The sequence below is a fragment of the Centruroides sculpturatus genome, unplaced genomic scaffold (genome assembly GCF_000671375.1).
Source record: "Centruroides sculpturatus isolate CEXI.00-Female unplaced genomic scaffold, Cexi_2.0 scaffold614, whole genome shotgun sequence".
In the NCBI taxonomy this organism is placed as follows: Eukaryota; Metazoa; Arthropoda; class Arachnida; order Scorpiones; family Buthidae; genus Centruroides; species Centruroides sculpturatus.
In genome coordinates, this window is record NW_019385015.1 from 13,903 (window position 1) to 28,761 (window position 14,859).

At 36.9% G+C, this 14,859-nt stretch overlaps 1 protein-coding gene across 1 annotated transcript; it reads right to left on the reverse strand.

Annotated features, from left to right (window-relative positions):
* Positions 1-4,683: 4,683 nt before the first annotated feature.
* Positions 4,684-6,523, reverse strand: LOC111633460. Its single transcript, XM_023378027.1, has 2 exons — positions 5,009-6,523; positions 4,684-4,847 (listed from the first exon to the last, which is right to left on the reverse strand). Exons 1-2 carry the CDS (start codon positions 6,216-6,218, stop codon positions 4,762-4,764), a joined length of 1,296 nt encoding a protein of 431 aa, XP_023233795.1. The 5' UTR covers positions 6,219-6,523; the 3' UTR covers positions 4,684-4,761.
* Between the last annotated feature and the right edge of the window lie 8,336 nt (positions 6,524-14,859).

Consider the following 14,859-nt stretch of genomic DNA (forward strand, 5'->3'; position numbering starts at 1 on the left):
ATGATAAGTTTAAATGATATGTTATAAGCGGCATTTTCGAGTTCGAAAGAAGAAATTTTAATTTTTACTTTCCTGGCTCTGTTACGTACGACAGGAGGAAAGTATGGCCGTCGGTCAAAAATACAGGTACTCCTCACTTTACGACCAATCGAGTTTCGACCCGCAATTCGGGAAATTCCCTTTCTCGGCTCGAGTGTCGATCAGTGGCGATTGGTGACACGCTCACTGAGCGTAGTATAGGCTCGCTATGCACTTTTTGGTCAGTGTGATGTAATTTAAACAAGTGCGGGCCTTGCCAACGCGCTTAATTTAGATGTTGAAGTGGAAGACATTGCTGAATTAGTGGATTATGCCGATGGAGAGCTAACAAATGAAGATTTAATAGTTAGAAGCCACGCAGTATTTGGAAGAAGACGAAAGGACTGAAGAAGTGAAAAAGAAATTCACGGTACATGGGTTAGCCAGGGCTTAATTTGGCACAAGGCAGGCAAGGCACTAGCTCGGGGCCCGTAATAGGTTCTAAACGTGCCATTGTTTTATTAGTATTGCGAATTACTATATTATTAGCGCCATATTCGAGGGTTAATAATTAAGAATAACATTACCTACTGCTCCGACATCTAACAATACCACTGAGAATTAGATAAAGTTTGTATATGCGCATTAGATCTGTTCGGTGAAGTTCATAATAAAGCAATGTTTGTTGAGAAAAATATAACGTATTTTAATAGGTGCTGCATAATTTTATTGTAGCCCCAAAAATACAACGTAAGTAAGATATTCAAATGTAAAAATAAAAATACTTTAATTTTAAATATTACAATTTTATTTATATTTGTAGTAATAGAAAATTCGTAAAGGGGCCCGTAAATATTATTTTGCCTAGGGCCTGCAAAGGTCTAAATTAGTCACTGGGTTTAGCTGATGTGTTCTCCAAAATTAATGCGGCTATGTTGGAACTTCAGGCTACGGATCCAAATACCGAACGTTTTAACAAAGTTGAACTTGGGATGAGTGAACTTTTGAAGTGCTATAGCAGTGGTTCTTAACCTTTTAGTGATGAGGGACCATTTATCAAACTTTTTGTCTTGCCATGGACCACAAGCTGTTTGGCAGTAATACAGGCATACCTCGACTTACGTCGGTTTCGAGTTACGTCGTTCCCGATTATACGTCGCTTGTTAAAAAAGTATATGGAAAAATAAAAATCAAGTTTAAGTCATTTTATTCGACTTTACGTCTGTCCGCCACAAATATTGAAGTCGTAATATCACTAGATAAACGTTTAAAGCACATAAAATCATATTAAAATATATACAAGTATGTACTGTATTTACAGTACACGCATTCGTAAATTTAGATTACTTTTTTTGTACTATATTAAAAACTAAAATTTATTTGTTTGTNTCATTTTATGGAGACACGATCCAGACATCCCTCTTTGTGAATCAGATGAACGACAATCAGCATGGCCTTGCCATAGAGCTGGAGCAACGTAGTAATTCCTCGGTCTATTTTCTGGACTTGAATATTGCATTTGGAGTAGAAAGAGAGGACTTCTTTGGAAAACTCTGGCGTCACGGACCACGAGCTGTTTGGCAGTAATATAGGTTCTCATAAGGTTGTTCTATAAATTAAACACGTAGAAAATTATTCGGAACCAAGAGTATTATATTATTTGCGAAAGTGTTACATTAATTATATTATTTTAGTGCGATTTTTGTGACTGCGTACTGTTTACCGACTGCTGAATTCTTGGTTCAGTGCTACTCAAAGCAAACGTATGTCGGCACTGGCATCCAACCGATTTCGATGTTTATTTTTAATTATCGAAAGCACTGAGAATCCTTGTTCGCATAAATATGTGGTTGAAAATAAAGTTAGGTACTGTAAAGCAATTTCTCGAATTTTAGGGAAAGCAATAGCTTTTTGGCTCCAAAAATCTTTAAGGTTAATTCCTGTCTCGAATGTATCCTTGCAGTTACTATCATGTTGCATTTCAATTAACTCTTCTTGTATTTCGTCCGGCACCTCAGAAATGTTGACTATGAAAGGATTGCAAATCAGTTTCCGAATACCCTTTGTCCTTGCAGTCAGGAAATAGTGATTAAATTCATTTTTCAAGCTTTGCAAATGGAATGTAGTGTTCTTTTGTATTTGTCCTTTAATCTCGGCCCACTGTCAATCAATAATTGGGTTCAATGTATCAAACGCAGAAAAATTCTCTCTTTCGACTTTGCTGATCCATAGGTCGATTTTAGCGATAAACGCACTGATTTTATCTTCAAATGTAAATTTATTGCTAGTGCCTTCCAATTTCATATTTTCTGACCCCAGCCCAGTCCTCTATCGGCTCTAACCTTGACGTACCGCGCATTGTCATCAACTCGTCATTTATTTAATAATTTTGGGATAACTTCGCGGACCACTTCGGGTGCTTTCGGGGACCACCAGTTTTCCACGGACCACAGGTTAAGAACCATGGTGCTATTGAGAAATTTATCAAGAAAAAATATTACAATGCAAACCACAGTTACGAGTTTCTTTTCGACCGTTACATTTAAGACCTCCGCCGTTGAAGGTGCAACTTCTATTTCATCGTCGTCATCGCCCTTACCTGGGAAAAAACCTCTACAGCTCCAGATAACCAAATAAACAAATGATAATATGTACTGTACATATGCCTGTCTTTTTATGAATAAATTTGAAGTTTGTTGCATAATTTTTATAATTTTACAACGATCCTATATTCCCGGCGCAAGCTCCTCGCTTATCGACCAAGTAGTCGTCGGAACGAAACTCGGTCGTAAAGTGAGGAGTACCCGTAACCCCCCTCCGAGATGCTTACATTTTTGGACTGGGAAACTGGAAACGCCGAGAAATGCAAAAAAATTCGTTTTTTTCCTGTATGTGTACTGATGATAGTGAATGGCGCACGATTTTGTTTTCCCTCTTCGAAGCTTAACTCCCCCGCTTTTTGTGGAAAATTTCTAAAATTTTGCAGGGCGGTTTGCGTATTTAGGGTATTAACCCTCTCGGCCTTTAACCGACCATTAAATTTTGTCGGTTAAAGCTGCAGAGGGTAGATGAAGGGGATTGTGTGTCGTATTTCGAGTAGGGTCGGACTCAACGTCGTTTTTCCTCGTTATTAGCATTCACAACTTTTTAAAATAAAATCCGTCTCTACCTTCGAAGTTAAGCTTTTTGTCGTTTTATAATAATTAAAAATATAAAAAGTTTTTAAATAAAATGCCGCGGCAGATGGCGCCACATACGCGGTTTTAAATGTTGCCGGGGAAAGTTAAGTAACTGGTTGCTAGACTTTTTTGTGTCCGCCAATGCGTAACCCTCGGTAGCCACCAACGCGTCTCTTCGTCACCTCGCATTTAATTTGTGACCGGAAAAGAAGCGGGTCCTTGCAGCTAGTATATATATAAAAATGGACATACATGTCCATTTTTATATATATACTAGCTGCAAGGACCCGCTTCTTTTCCGGTCACAAATTAAATGCGAGGTGACGAAGAGACGCGTTGGTGGCTACCGAGGGTTACGCATTGGCGGACACAAAAAAGTCTAGCAACCAGTTACTTAACTTTCCCCGGCAACATTTAAAACCGCGTATGTGGCGCCATCTGCCGCGGCATTTTATTTAAAAACTTTTTATATTTTTAATTATTATAAAACGACAAAAAGCTTAACTTCGAAGGTAGAGACGGATTTTATTTTAAAAAGTTGTGAATGCTAATAACGAGGAAAAACGACGTTGAGTCCGACCCTACTCGAAATACGACACACAATCCCCTTCATCTACCTATCTGCAGCTTTAACCGACAAAATTTAATGGTCGGTTAAAGGCCGAGAGGGTTAATACCCTAAATACGCAAACCGCCCTGCAAAATTTTAGAAATTTTCCACAAAAAGCGGGGGAGTTAAGCTTCGAAGAGGGAAAACAAAATCGTGCGCCATTCACTATCATCAGTACACATACAGGAAAAAAACGAATTTTTTTTGCATTTCTCGGCGTTTCCAGTTTCCCAGTCCAAAAATGTAAGCATCTCGGAGGGGGGTTACGGGTACTCCTCACTTTACGACCGAGTTTCGTTCCGACGACTACTTGGTCGATAAGCGAGGAGCTTGCGCCGGGAATATAGGATCGTTGTAAAATTATAAAAATTATGCAACAAACTTCAAATTTATTCATAAAAAGACAGGCATATGTACAGTACATATTATCATTTGTTTATTTGGTTATCTGGAGCTGTAGAGGTTTTTTCCCAGGTAAGGGCGATGACGACGATGAAATAGAAGTTGCACCTTCAACGGCGGAGGTCTTAAATGTAACGGTCGAAAAGAAACTCGTAACTGTGGTTTGCATTGTAATATTTTTTCTTGATAAATTTCTCAATAGCACCATGGTTCTTAACCTGTGGTCCGTGGNATATGAACTTCCGTTGCAAACCGGCCTATGCCATTGAACTTATACATAAAGTACAGTTCGTGTACATTAATGTACTGGTACTTCTCATTGCTACCCTGTAAATAAACCTACAAATTTATTATTAAAATTCCTTTAGTGTATAAAGTTCAATATGTATTAATAACGTTTGTAAAATTAAAGAAAAACAAAATCAAGCACACATTAAAAATACTGTATTACGGAAAATTCTTATTAAAGTCTTTATTTTTAAACGGTAAATCATACAGAAATAATTAAACAAAGAAACAGTTATTATTTAGAATAAGAAAAATCTTGCTGCGTCACACTGGAGAAATTTCCCAATCTTCCGAAGATGATTCTGTCAATGGATCATCCTCTTGAAACAAACACTTTTGCGAAGGAACACCTCCAANGGTAAATCATACAGAAATAATTAAACAAAGAAACAGTTATTATTTAGAATAAGAAAAATCTTGCTGCGTCACACTGGAGAAATTTCCCAATCTTCCGAAGATGATTCTGTCAATGGATCATCCTCTTGAAACAAACACTTTTGCGAAGGAACACCTCCAAGTGTTTCGTCTTCTGACGCATCGGAATTTGTCTCTATTTCCTTGCCGAAATTTGAGTCATTTGACGAATTCTTTTGTAAAATTCCCTCTCTGTCCATTTTAATTAAAACGTCATACAGTTCCTTCAGCAACGACATTTTGTCTGAAGGAATTGCTCTTATCCAAGTAAAATCCATCTTATGGTCAGTCTTGTCCAGATTTTTGTCGTAGTAATGATAAGTTGGATTAGGATTAAATCGGACTTTTTTAATTTCGTTTTTCTTTCTTTTCATAAAGGAAAAAAAACGTTTGGGTCGTTTCAAATTTGCTTTCAAATATTCTTTTGAAATTGTTAGTAGTGGCCGCATTTCAGAAGTGACCTCTTCTTCATCTTCGTTCATATCAAACTTTATGTCGGTCATAGAGTCCGAAATAGGAGTTTCTTCTATCACCACGTGTTGATCTAATTCTATGTTGGGCTCTGCTGACAATATGTGATTTGTCAGATAATCAGTGGAGATGTCTTCTGTTTGAGTGTATTTATCACTCTTATCGTTGGAAAGATAATAGTCATTTTTATCGCATATAGGAAATTTCTCTTTATGCATTGGTGTGGGTCTATCTGTGTCGATTTTACATGTAAATCGTAGTGTGTTCAGACTTTCATTGTTGATTTGTTCCGATATGATATCGCACATCCTGGTTTCTAGTTGTTGTTGGCAGAATTTAATAAATCTCTTTGCAATATAGAAGATGACACATGATGTTAATATTACCATTTCAGTTCCAAATACGTAAAATAGTATATTCAGATTGATGTTTCTCCAGTCTTTTAATTCGGAATTTTGTTGCGGTCTTCTATATTCCGAATTGATATTATTGTTGATTGTGTTATTTGTGATGTTTTTTCCACCAAAATTATTAACACCTTTGTTGTCGTATGGTGCATATAACTGACTAAAGAATTTCTTCTTTCGTAAGGTTAATCGTGAAGAAATTTTATTTTTCTGGTCTGCTGTCTTTACATTTTGATCTGGTAAGTACACTCGATCATCTTGATTGGCATTTTTATTATCTTGTAGTTTCTCGGATTGAGTCGGAACTTTCTCATCCCCCGACTGGTCCGCTGGATAAATATTTTCACGTCCAGTAAAAAATATTCCATTTGTATTACTTTCAATAGCAAGTAATACAAAAATAATCATAAATGCAATGAAAATCTTCATCGTTTTCGAAGCGCTTTAACAAATTTGCGTTGAATGCCTTCAACAATTAAACTCTCAACAATTATGAAAATTGCATTATTTACACCGCAAACACATCTTTCTCGTAAAAACTATTTCCTCAAAAGGGAAATAGAAGAAATTTTGCGGGAGAATTTTTCGAGAAATTTTGACAACAAAATATACTAAAGTCCAGACACAACTGAGTGTGAAGCACTTCGAGCTGTTCCTTCTCAGATGTGTTTAGTTGAAAAGGACGACCAAACAACTGATCCATTTACAGAATTACCCTCAAAAAATTGGGAAGTATCCTGTCTAATACACGAAAACTTTTATTCAGTCGAATTATAAATAGTTGTTTTTGTACTTTATTTACTTCTATATTATTTATCTTTTAAAATAAACACTGGTATTTAAACACATTACCGAAAATTATTCACCTTTGCTCGGGTTTGTTTTCCGTTTCCGTTAACTTGTGTTCCGTTCACACGTTGTATACAACTAAAGAAAGTGTTTACGCTGAAAGGATTTCAAGCTAAAAGTTATAGGCTAGATTAAACTTTAAAGTAACAACAAGAAATAATGTCTTCTTTACATAAGGCTGTAATATACCTAAATCTTCGATATGTATAGCAGGAACTGATCATAATAATAGTGTCTTTGCGCTTCTGAAGATATGAAAGATATATCTTTATTCTGAAAATATATGACACTAGCTGCAAGGACCCGCTTCGCTGGGTTTTTATTTGTATGTAATATAGTTTTTTTTATATATATAAAAGACTGTTTTTCTAAGTAATCTAGAATCTAGCTGCAAGGACCCGCTTCGCTGGGCAAAAAGTAACGATAGTGAAGATTAAGATAATTACATTATAGCTAATCTTACCCGTTTTCACAGAATGCAAGAATTAGGTCCCCCGTTTCCAGACTAATTAGAGAATTTTTACGTTTAGTCAAACGAACTATTTTCAACGTTTCTGGAACGTTTATAATAGTTCTATAATCGAACCAATATTCGAATTTTATGTTCGAACAAATTCGAACAAAACATTCGAAATAGAAAGTCACTTTCAACCACTTTCAGCCTCATATCTCCCGCACCCTTATAGCTATCGAGACGCAACTACTCCTATGCACGAATGGAGACTCGGGGCTACTACCACATACAAACACCATTCACGTGCGATATGTAGTTTTTGCGGAAAAGTGAAATATAGGGACATACACGTCCATTTATATATATATATATATAGATTTAAATTACGTAAGGTACGGTAATCGAATTCATCGAGTATTCGAGATGGGGTTATTATTCGAATTGGAGGAAAGTGATATTCGCCGGTGTCTAACTTTTACGACACGGCTATTTCCGGCGGAGTCCAGTTTCTGTTTTGGATGCGATTGCGCTCGTCGATTAATTGCCGTTTCCTCGGACGTCCTGTAATATGTCGGATGAGAACCGCGTAAACGTAATACTCGTATATCGTATACTGTACAGGACTCCGAATATATACGTTAAAAATACACAGAATATTTCATTTTTAACACGAATTTACTTTTAAATTCTGCCGCTTATAAATTTATGTTCGGGAATTACGGAATTCTGTCGAAAAGTCCGGTTCTTTCTCACGTAATCTAATTAGCGTAAACGAAGGTAGAAACGTGTCGTAAGAATGCACGACGTAAAATTATATTAACTGCCAGTGTTTACAAATTATATATATGTATTGTTAGACGTTGCTTAAAAATCGATCTCAATTGGCGGCGGTGAATTCGACCGCCCGACAAACCGCGTAAACGGAGAACGAAACGAAAATCGTAACCAGGACGACGAAGAGAAACAAAAACAAAGAACGACCGCCAATTACACCGCTCCGCAAAAAAATCCCGCTCTCGTCAAACATTTTCACCCGTTTTTATATTTTCGATGGTACCGAATCCGAATCTGGCAACGGAATTGGCCCAACACCCGTCACTTTTGAGAGAAACGAGGTTTTTGAAGGAAAACATTTCCCGTTCAAAATACCGTGTTCATTGGCTACACGCGTTAATTGGCTAATTAGATACAAATAAATTTATGTTAATTTCTCCTTTTTCGTAATTCCATACATTTAAAATCCGAAACACTTAATGACGCGTTTTCTTCCTTCACAGCCAGAGACTGGCGAAGAAAACAGACTCCAGCAATATTCCGTTATCCTTCCAACTTTCGCTATACCGCTTTTCCGTTCGAGAAAATGTTGGATGGAACCTTTCTCCGCCGTGGCCAGAAACGATTCCTAGGTTGGCGGGGAAAACTAAATGGAACGTCTGGAGTGACGCGTTGTAACCCAGTGTTTGGCAGGACGTTACCGTCTCGGCCACCATTTCCTCGTAGTCTTTATCTCGTAGGTTCCCCAAAAATTCCTGCTGGCGCTTCGAAATGAGTCCTACGCCGTCCTTTCCGCCGGGTTAAGTTAAAGTAGGGTCCTGGGAAAACCGTCTTACTCGGGGACCGACGAAATTTCCTCTTTTACTTTCGCATCGATCGGACGAGAAAACTTTTCTTCTGGTAAGAGAAGTCTTCTTTTTCGCCGTCCGCACTTTCCGCAAAGTTTTTGCGAAAAGTGCTCGATACGGAGAGGAGGTTAGAGGATTTTAGTCACAGCGGGAAAAGCAATATTTTTCCGACCTTTGCCACTTTTTTCTACCGAGTAACGACTGTTTCTCGCTTGGCATAAAAACAGCAGAATTTACTCGATGGTTCTCGAATAGCCGTTAGCGTATTATACAGTTCTCTGGTTATTTTGTTCAAATAACAGTAATAGAAAGTTTATGTAAAAGAGGCATTTGTCGACAAAAAGATTAGTATTTAGAAAACTGGGTCGGTGACAATACGTTCGTATTCGGCACACTAAAATACATTTTAAAAATCTTAGGTAGATTGCGCGAACTCGAGTAAGCGCCTCGATGACAAATTAACAGATTAATATTGGATGGGCAAACTTTTAAAACGCTTTCGTCCGCGTATACTTCTATGTTGCTACTATTTCCAAAGTTAAATTATATTATATTGGAGTTAATTATTTTTACCGGTTTCGTTTACGTTTTCGGCGATTATTGATGACTTTTCGTTATTTTCGTAACGTATTATTAACGTATTTTATCGTCCAGTTTGCCTTCGAAAATTTTTTCCGTAGACATTAACGTTCTGGTTTCAAAATGTGTTACGAGTACCGTTACGTAAGGTAAATGCAGCGAGACGTAAGTTTTTTAGCAGCGACAAAAAAAAAACAGTTATCGTATATCCGTCCAAAAAGACGGGCGACGAGAAAATCTATTGTTTTTATTGAAACAACTGATACGTTCGAGGTGAGAAAAGAATCGTAATTGTAACTATCGTTTAAATGGCCGTTGGTTAAAACAAAATATCCAGAAAAGCGATATACAGTAGATCCCCCTATAAGACGGTAGATACGTTCCGTTCTTTATGAATCAATTTTGTAGGAATCATAGTTTACGGACTACGGCTGTTTGAAAGGTTTTCTTTCATAAAATTAATCGATTCTAGACTAATTCGACTCAACATTTCCAAAATACGTATATTTTTTTGAAAATAATCCGTATAAACTACGTTATAAACAAAAAATTGTAGGATTGCTTACCGAGTGTGTACCGTTCGACTACGCCCGTTGCTAAAGCTTGGTTTCGTCGCGGAACAGCGCATCAAACCGCGGCCGCGATTTCTGATATTATTTTTCTGCGAAAACTTCGTTGACCTTTGGAGACATCCTTAATATAAATAATTTTTATGGCCGTTAAATAAGAAATGTTTCTTTCACAAGAAATGTATAAAATTACAGTACTGGACAGACGATAGGTCGCCTAACTCGCCGTAGCGTGACGCTAGACGGCGAAAAATATATATTTAATTATAATAAAGTTACAATAAATTAAGTTAATATATAATTATATATACAGTACCTAATTTATATATAATTAATATATAATTATATGTACAGTACCTAATTTATATATAATTTATATAATACTGTCCAGACGATAGAAATCTCTCCGTAGCGTGGCGCTACGGACGGCGGGTAAGTAGTTCGGCTGCCCGATGACGTTTTACGTATTATAGGAGTTATTTTTACCGTTGTTTACGGATAATGCCACAATTTTTATAGGAATCATAACTATAGGAAACGGTTTTATAGGGGGATCTACTGTACTGCCACAATTTTTATAGGAATCATAACTATAGGAAACGGTTTTATAGGGGGATCTACTGTATATTATTTTAATTAACTGGCGTTTAAAGACGAGTAGTTATTATTATAACCCCGAGTTTCAAATACATCAGTTACTTTAATCAAACAATTCATTTTTTGTCTTCTGGCGGTCGTCCCTTACTTTTTCGATGTTTTTTCGGGTCGATTCGCTTTTATTTTCCCCCAGTATATGAAAAAAGCCACTCGAGAGCAACGTCGCGCCTGGTGTTGCACGGGTTACGACGACCGACGCCGGTTAGCTAATACCCGAGTTGATTCTTTCCGTAGACAGACTGCGCTTTGGTGTAAAACTGAAGGAAACTTCAGTTTTACACCAAAGCGCAGTACGGAAAGAATCAACTCGGGTATTTTGTCGAGAAACTTCCGACTTCCTTCCCGCGGCACCCGCCCACCTGGGCGTAGAGATAGAGGACTCCTTGCCTGCGACGGAAACAAAGCGCGCGACACAAACATCGCGGCTGAGGATCTTGAAAATTAGGCGAGCTATTTCCAAACCCAGATGCGGGCCGATTGGGACTTCTATACACGCGCTGAAAATACCCTAATCGTCTCTCGCACTTACTGACATTTTTTCTTTGTCTATTTTTGATGGCGAAATGCAACTCGTTATCCATTTCCCACAATTATTAACTCCATATTACTTCTTAGAAGAATTTTAACTTCAGCAATGCGGTTGGTAACACGACGGGTCAAAATGTAGTTTTTCATTGCAAATAGTTTCGCGAGTCGAAACCAAAATTTTCAAAAACAAACTACATAATAAAAACACAAAAATGCTACTTATATTGTGCAAAACAAAAAAAACTGTCCGAAAAAACTCAACGTAACGAGTATGGTACGGATTCGATTGATCCGAGCACACTATAAACAAACAGCGAATAAACAACCGTGTGGCTGAGAGTAAAGCCCTTCGAGATCTGGCTCGTACTTAGATTATTAAAAAGATTTGGTATATTAGCGGTTAAGTACTACACTTATCGCTTTAAACTCTGATACTACCTTTATATAATTAAATAAAATCTAGAAAGTAGCCAAATTTGAGATGAAAAAATCTAAATTTACGTTACTTATATAATTGCCTAAATCTCAAATCTAGGGGCGAGCGAAACAACCTAGATTTGGATGAGACAAAACCGGCAACGAGTAGCTCAACTTTTCATGCAAAATTTAAAATTTTGGTGGCGCTAACTGTTATCGTATTTTATTTTGAAAACTTTTTATACTTTTAACTATTATAAAATGGCAAAAAGCTTAAATCTCGGGGTAGAGACGAATTTTATAAAAAAAAACTAAATATTAATAACGAATAAAATCGTCATTAAGTTCGACCTTACTGGAGACACACACGACCCCCATTATCTCCCCATCCTTTCGTCTTTAACCACCAAAATTTAATAGCAACGATCCCGCTAATACACAAACCTTTCTGCAAAACTTCAGAGATTTTCGATCAAAAAGCGCAGGAGTCGTTATTAAGCTTCAAATACAATGAAGAAAATCGTGCTCCACGTACACACGCACTAACATCCATACGTATAGAAATTACCCTCAAATTTATTTTGCATTTCTCGACGTTTCGAGGTGTTTTAAGCCCAAAAATGTAAAAACTTGGGTGTCACTTTTTACCAATTGTCATACTTTTTCTCTGTTATATATAACAGCGGGGAAAGCGATAGATTCTAAAGGGACAATCCTGCCTAACACGTAGTACAGACTTCAATGTTTAGACTCGAAGTAAAATGGCGATCGACAGTACCAGTCGTTGACACCGAGAGCGCTGTATGTAAGATCGCAGCCACTCTATGCAGTGTATAGTACAGGACACGGTTACTAGATAAAGGGTGCGTTCTTTTATTCCTCCGCGTAACTCCGCACCGGCGTCCGTTTAAAAATTCCCGCGGAACGCGTTCCTGTATTCCAGCCGGAGTGCGCGGGACGGCAAAACGGCCGCTCTTAGTAGTAGTATACGGTGGAAAGAACGTGGCTTCCTCCGTGACTCGGATAGTTTCGTTTCGCGATCCATTATGTGATTTATGAACGAAAATTTTCATTCACCCGCTTTCACAACTTGTAAATTTTGTTCAGTTATATTATCAGTTGTATATTCGTTTTATATATACTGGACCCGTGTTTAGTCCGAATCCTAACCGCGGCGCTCCTAGAGAGCAAAATTGGCTCTAGGGTAGAAACTTTGCTCCGCTCCCAAAGCGGCTTATCTAGTAACCGTGGTAGTATAGAGAACTCGCGTGAACGTCGTGTCACGTAACCAAATCGCCGTCGCTCCGCCTACTGCGCCATATTTGAGCCCCGCTGTTCGTGGAGGTGTTTGGCTCGCGTCTGAACGTTTACCACGTGAGAAGATGGCCGTACATGCATTTTACTTTCCGGGCTGTTATTTAGAATAGAGGGAAACTATGGAAACATTTTTACATTTTTCTACTTGGGACCTCGAAACGTCTAGAAATGTAAAAAATTTCGACGTTTTTTCTGTATGTATGGGTGTGTGCGTTTGTGTAGAGTAGGCACGATTTACTTCACCCAATTTGAAGCTTAATAATTCCCGTGACTTTTGTCGAAAATTTCTGAAATTTTGCAGGGAGGTTTGTGTATTAAGGGAACTATGCTAAATTTTCGTAGTTAAAAGTCGAGGGGATCGTGGATTATATCTCGAGTAGGATCGGACTTTACTCGTTATTAACATTTATAATTTTTCTTTTTTAAAATTCATATCTATCCTCAAAATTACGTTTTTTGCCATTTTATAATAACTAAAAATATAAAAAGTTTTTTGTAACAAAATCTCATAAATAATGGCACCACACACAAATTTATTTATGTTTAATAATTTATTTATTTATTTGAAAACTCCATACATAAAATTAATTTTTNAGTTATATTGTTTTCATATTTTTCTTTTGTTATATTTTACTTTTTCAATCGTAAAGATAATGGCTTTGTAATTATAATGAAACGTCTACAAATTTTATTAATCTTCTTATATACTGTGTCAATATGTAAATATACATTTTCAAATATTTCAACCGAGCATTTATGGAATTTATTAGCTTTAGAATCCGCAGAATCTTCCGAATTTTCTGCAAGATCTGGAAAAGAATTCAATCGCGACCAAGCAAATGTCACTCGATTATACGTAACAAAATTGAACGTCCCATCAGACGATCATAGGAATAAATTTGGAAGAGATAATCAACGAGAACCTTTTGATGATTTCATTAAACATAATCCATCGAAGGATGTTAAAATTCTTCCATTGGCATCGTCGAGAATTAAGAAAGCTTCAAAAAATATCCATTCGCCATCCGATCGCCGACTTCCATTCATAATCGAAACAAAGAGAGGCAACTATTGGGATTTTGAATTTGCCAAAAAATGGATTCATTCAGAATTGCAAGATTCTTTAGTGACGATCACGACGGTAATAGTTATCATTTTGTTTGCAACAATATTTGTTTCGGGAATATTTATTTTCAAGAAGAATAGAATAAAACCATTTGCAAAAAATAAAAATTCGGATTTGTTGGATATGGAAAATGGCCATAAAAAGAAATTATTAGAAAATTACCAGTTTGAGATTACTACTCAATTACAGAACGATCTAGATGAAGAGGAATTACGACTTTTAAATATAATATATGAAATGAATAGAAATGATTTATAATATAGTAGTATATTTATTTGAAAGAAATAAAGTAATGAATATTTATTATGATCTTGATTATAATAATTAAATTTAAATAAAACAACTGTGTGAATCAGTGTGATTCATCTTATGATGTTGAAATAACAATGTTGAATAACTTGTTATTTCAACATAAAATGTTGAAGTCTTGCAACCTGGGTTCGTATTGTTGCAATATGAACCCACGTTGCAAGACTTTCTGGACACGCTTAAGGGAATACTTCTTCGCCGGGAACAGCAGAACAAGGAAGAGGGTTCGCTTCCTGGAAATCCGCATCAAATTAATCAACGGGTACTTTTCCATCTTACGTTGATGTATTCGTCCTATGGCAGGACGAATACATAAATGTAGATCACATAGAGGACTATTCTGAATGATGGAGTCTTCCACACTACGTATGACGAGTTCACACAACGTACCAGAAAGAAGCTTCCAATTGGAACGACCTTGCGTTGTATGTGGAACCTTTGAAGGAAAAGAAACATATGATATAGGAGACCAATAGTTCCAAAATGTTTTATGGTGGCTGGCAGTATTGTCGATGTCACTCAACAAGAAAATCTCGTAGAAAGCAGAAAGAAGATTCAGTTCTGACCGAACGAGTACAATGAATGGAAGTCGCACACTGTACATTTTTAAAATTCTTAGTTGAGAGTTATTGTTTTACACTAC